Source organism: Medicago truncatula, chromosome 4 (assembly GCF_003473485.1).
Source record: "Medicago truncatula cultivar Jemalong A17 chromosome 4, MtrunA17r5.0-ANR, whole genome shotgun sequence".
NCBI lineage: Eukaryota > Viridiplantae > Streptophyta > Magnoliopsida > Fabales > Fabaceae > Medicago > Medicago truncatula.
Window position 1 is genome coordinate 40536174 of NC_053045.1, and position 5876 is coordinate 40542049.

A 5876-nucleotide genomic window follows, 5' to 3' on the forward strand; every position below is an offset into this window, starting at 1 on the left:
CTCCAGCAATCAACAATGACTTATGTTGAGTTATCTTTTTCCTATGTTTGCTTTCACTTTACGAGGATTTTAGGGTCTGTCCCAACCCTAACTTTAAAGACTTTTCATAACCATTCAAACACTTCATTATGAAAGTAAACAAAAGAAAACCACTCATCACATTCACGCCCGTTTCCCTCAATTGATGCCTGTTCATAGCCATCTCTTTTTTCTTATGACCTGTTCTATAATGTTCCCTTTTTATTCATATATACACCACCCTTTATTCCAATGGACAATGAAGATTCTCTGCTCTTTCCCTTCCATCGATTCATTCACTCAAAGTGGGAGACACATCTCTCTTGCTTCCTGCTTTTTTGTTTCCTATTTTATCTAACTTTCTACTTTGTGGAGTATGATGTATCAATGTTATCCAATTTATTAAAACTAGCATATTATATGTAACTCACTTTTCTCCCTTTTATATACTCTACTAAAGTTCTTCAAAAAATGACTTATAATAACTAAATATTTTATTAGGAAATGCTAAATGCACTCAAAGCACTTCTTTAAAAAACAAATCTACAAGTTTTGTCTTATTCAACTTATTGAAAGTGCATCTAATCCTTCATTTAATCTCTATAGTTTATTCCAAACAGTCATTGATTAATTTATTCAATCAGTAACATAGTTTATTCCAAACAGTCATTGATGCCATCTCCATATTAAAAAATGTAACAGAAAAGAAAAAAACTATGATGAAAAAAATAAATAAATAAAATAAAATAATCGTGTTAGAATTTTTTCTCTAAATTTAATCTCTTCCAAACACTTGCCTTCCGAAGAAAGAAAACCCCGTCAATGTTGAGTACGTTGAAACAATTTTTTTTTTTTACTTTTTTTTAAACAATTTGAATTTGAATAAGTAAAAAAAATTATAGAATGTAGTAAAGGACAGCAAATTGTGAAAAATCGCGTATGAAAAAATCTATAGGTGGACGCGTAAACGAATCGTGTTAATGAATCACCAAAAGCAGTTACTAATAGTAAAAACACTAACCCATTTGTTCGGTAAAAAAAATGCTAATCCGTTTCTTTAACGAATAATTATCCTAATCTTAAATTTTGAATTATGTTCGCCGAGTACCTTTTACGCTTTTCTGATCATCACGTCGTGAATTATCCAAATAAATATAGTTCAGAAAATTAAGCCATGCATGTGAATCACATTAAAAAGAACTAGTAAATCATATAATGAAATCAATTTTGAATAAGTTAAAATTCAAGTGTATGGATGAAAAAATCTAAAGGTGGCGACCCGAATTAATCATATTAATGCTAATCCGTTTTGTAAACGAGTAATTTTCCAGTAAATTGTTATTGTTTACGCTAATCCGTTTATAAACAAGTAACTATGCTAATCTTTAATTTTGAATAATGTTTACCTAATAGACAGCTGCCGTCACCAAAAACGGTTACAATAGTACCACTAATTAAATCTAATTTCAATTCTTTATGCTAATCCGTTTAAATAAAAAGTTTACTAATAGTATCTCTCAAAAAAAATTATTTGTTGTTTTTGACTAAATAACAAATAATTAACCTAATCTTTTAATTTTGAATCGTGTGTCCCTCCTATATCTTTCACTTTCTCCTCTCAAAAAAAATCTTTTTACACTTACTTAATCTCCACGTCCGGAATAGAGTTATTGACGGTTTCAAATAATGAAAGTAAATCGATGAGAAAATTACGTCATGCATGTAACACATTAAAAAGCACTAAAAATCAACATCAAATTCAAATTTAAATGCATCTATTATAACCAAAAAAAAATTATATGGTTCAAAATTCACAATGAATGTTAAAACTAAAAGATTAAACTAAGAAAAATTTACATGAACACTAGCATTAATTCCAGAGAAACAAAGAGGGCAATTACGAATGTGGGTCCCACACATTGTACACAAACACAAATGCCTACATGGCAGTAACAGCACTACTGACTCCCTTTCCCCACAACCGCTGCACAACTTCCCAACCACCGGCGATGACGCTTCTTCCACCACCACCTCCTCCTTGACATGGTGGTTACTTCCACAACTCGACGCTGCATCGTCATCGTTACGGTGATTCTCAACATGCGCCAGAACTTGTTCTAATTCGTTACGTAACGTGTTTACAGCAGATTCGTTTGTCAAAGCCATTTCTCTCCAAATCTGATTCTCCATAATCAGTGTTTTCGCTTTTTCTTGAAGCATTAGATTTTGTTTCTCCATTCTCTGAATCTCTTCTTCTTTTTGCTTCAGTTTCTTTGTTACTGCTTCTTGGATTGCCGCTTGTAGCATTCTTGATTGCTTCAATCTTTGCTCTTCTATCTCCATTCTCACTCTCTCTGTCTGTTAATTAACAAATGAAGTATTCATTAGTAATAATTAACCATAATCACAAAATCTAAGCAATAAATCTGTAACTTCCTTTTAACAGTTTCTTTTTCCTTGAACAAAATAAAAAAAGTGAAAGATGAATTAATTGCTTACATGTTGAGCAATGAAGAGATCGATTTCAGATTGTTGATTTTGGAGATGATAAAGGAGATTCTGATCAACAAAGGAAGGTTGAGATGAGAGTTTGATATTTTTCTGAGTGTATGATTCTTCAGTGGAATCTCTGAAACGCTTCCTTGAATCAGGGATGTGATAGGTGACAGTACTATCAGCTTTTGGTTCACAGAAAGATGGTTGATGAAAAGGAAAGAACGATTCAGGGATTGTTGAAGACATAGGCATGTGAATAGCACCATTCATGGAAGCATTATAGAATTGTTGATTGAATTTGGTTATATCTCTGAAGAAGAAAAACAGAGGAAAAGTGTTAAAGCTATATATATATATATAATATAAGAAAATTGAAGGTAAAGAAAATAATTACCTGTGATTGATTTGTGACTGTGGAGAGAAGAAATTCATGTGAGGAGGTTCAACTGCCATGAGAATTGAGAAGAATGAAGAGAAGAGAGTTTGTTTGGTATTGGTATTGTGATTTGTGAGTGAGATGTTATGAATATGAGTTTGGTTGCTTGTGATATTATACAAAAGAGAATATGAATGGGGAAACAAAATGGGTTTCTTAATTAGAAAAAGGAGTATATATAATGGAGTGCTAATAACAAAGCATGCACTTGGGCTGGCAGATGAGTCGGGAATCAGGCAGCGCAGTGAATAAGTCTCGTTTATTTAAGGCTTTTTGGCTCTACTTTAGAGGGTAGAATAAGTCAAAACTCATAACATCCTTGGATAGAGAGAAATCTACCTAGTAATCTATAAACTTATACTTTTAGTTTACTAAGTTAAAAGCTTAAGAGATTAATTGGTAAACCTTTAATAGACAATTCATGTTGTTCATTCGCTCACGTTTATAGGTAAAAAACAATTTTTTAATTATATTCAATAATTAATGTATCAGATATATAAATATGATTGGATATATTAATTTATTTAATGAATTTAAAAAGTTTTTTTTTTTACTTATAAGTTTGATCGGATAAAGTATTTTTTAAACACATTATTAAATGTATGTGATTGTACCTGATCAAAGAAGAGACGTCTGGTGTGGCTGTTCTAGGTTTTGTGAGCTTTTGAAACGATAGAGAGTGTGTGTACATGCAGACACTTCGACGTTCAAGTCAGTAAGAACTGTAGAATGAAGGTTTAGGGTTTGAATGAATCGTAGTCTTTTAGGAATTGTGTAAAGTTCACTTAAGGAATTGTGAGAATCGTAATCGTCGAATGAAATTCGTGACACGTGGGGAAATGTTACCATTCAGTTTAAATGGTTCTTCCGAAGTGCTACGAGCATCCCTCACGGGGAGGGTGTGTAGACAGTACTTGACCCAAATGTGTCATTGGGTCTGATTGGCTTGAGCCTAATGAAATCGTGTCTTTTAGGTATTTTGTCAATCTAGAACGATATATGTAAAATAATTGTACATCAATCAATGATGTATGCAAATTTGATCCCAAATTTAGTATGTATATACTGCTTTTACACTTTCATCCAATCCAATAGGAACCTATATGATTGTCATGTCAATACCGAGTACATTATAATTTAATTTAGGGAAATGTTAAAAAGTCCCCTTGAAGCATTGTTTAAGAGAATACAAATATAAATATTGTGTTAGAAAATGGTAAAAAGTAATGAATTCAACTTTTTAAAAGTTAAAATATTGTTGAATCTCATGGGAACATGTTAATTTTGGTTTCCTTAACAAGTGGTATAAGGGCACTTGTTAGCATGAGTTAAGATCTTCTTTTCTTTATTTACTAATCTCTCCATTTCATCCATTTGGAGAGATAAAGTCACAAAGGAATTTGAAAATAATAATTAATAGTGATAGAACCTACTAAGTGGTGGAACCCACTATTTTTTTATTTTTTTTTTGTATTCATATCTCACCAAATGGCAATATCCATTTATTTTAAGCAAATGGAGATGATCTTAACTCTCTTAGCACTAGATCTTTTACTCGTGCTACCGCCCGGGACATTAAAAATTGAGAAGTTAAAAAAATTCCAAATTTATTCATTACATAAAAATTGCTATTTTTATTATCCAATGATGGCATAAAACCCTAATTTAATAAAACCCTAATTTTAATAACCCTAATTTAATAAAACCCTAATTTTAGTCATTGCAATAAAACCCTAATAATGATTCCATTAAAAAAGCATATATGTAGTCATGGCAATGGGGAGGGTGGGGACGAGTTTTATCTTTCCCGTCCCCATATCCGATTCTCATGTACTTACTTGTTACCCTACTCATATCCAACTGGATGAGAAATTGAATCACATCCCCGACCCCGACAGGTTCGGGTATCCACGCCTCATCCCCGTCCCCGCATTGAATATATTTTTTTTAATAAAAAATAGATGTTTTTTGCATCCCAAGAGCAACATTGTAATACATTATCTAACAATACGCTCACTTTAACAATTGTTAGACGGAATGATTTAGTTGATCCTTTAAATATCAATGATAGTTTTTATTAACATGACAATTATCAAACAAAATAACAAGACATATAAACATAAAGTAAGTTTTTACATTTGGGACGGGTTTGGGTATGGGTTCAGGGTGGGTACCTATATACCCGTTACCTGTCCCATACCCGTGTTTTGAAATCGGAGAAAATTCATACCCAAACCCAGTCAAAAAGGGGAAAACCGGTCAAATTGGGTTTGGTTTGGGCGGATAACCGCGGGTATGAGTTTTGTTGCCATGCATAAATACATGTATCATTTAAAAAAATTAATATGCATAGTTAAAGTTTAATTATTTTACACGTCTATTCAATAATGTGTTGTCATGTCAATAAAAAAAATTAATCAATATGCATTGTTAATGTATAATTATTTTACATGTCTATTAAATGATGTGTTGTCATGTCAATTAATTAATATAAAAACATATGAGTTGCTATATTCAATAATTGATATTTTTTTAAGAAGATAAACTAGTCTACCCAAATTGACACCGAAAGAATCGAACATGTGACCTTGAGAAATTCATTAATTGATATTGCATTACATCATTAAATATGTGTAAAATTATTTTACATTGTCGGTGTATAATAATTAAACTCTAAAAAAAGATTTGTTGCGATTTCAATTTTTTTTTAAACAAGGCAAAATGATATATATATATATATATATATATATATATATATATATATATATATTAACAAAACAAAAGAGACCCCCGCCGCACAAGGTGTGCTAAGAGGGATTAAATAGAGCTGTTACCAAAGCACCATAGCTGAAAACAAAGGCAAGTTGCTGCAAAACAGCTAGAACAATTACACGGTAACGCCCATGTAAGGTAAAGGATGTTGCCA

General features: G+C 31.7%; 1 protein-coding gene across 1 annotated transcript; it reads right to left on the bottom strand.

Moving 5' to 3' along the window:
• Positions 1–1776: 1776 nt before the first annotated feature.
• LOC11445076 (BOI-related E3 ubiquitin-protein ligase 1) lies at positions 1777–3220 on the bottom strand. The gene is made up of 3 exons (XM_003607801.4): positions 2909–3220; positions 2518–2824; positions 1777–2376 (listed from the first exon to the last, which is right to left on the bottom strand). The coding sequence occupies exons 1-3, from the start codon at positions 2965–2967 to the stop codon at positions 1861–1863; spliced, it is 882 nt and encodes a 293-aa protein (XP_003607849.1). The 5' UTR covers positions 2968–3220; the 3' UTR covers positions 1777–1860.
• Between the last annotated feature and the right edge of the window lie 2656 nt (positions 3221–5876).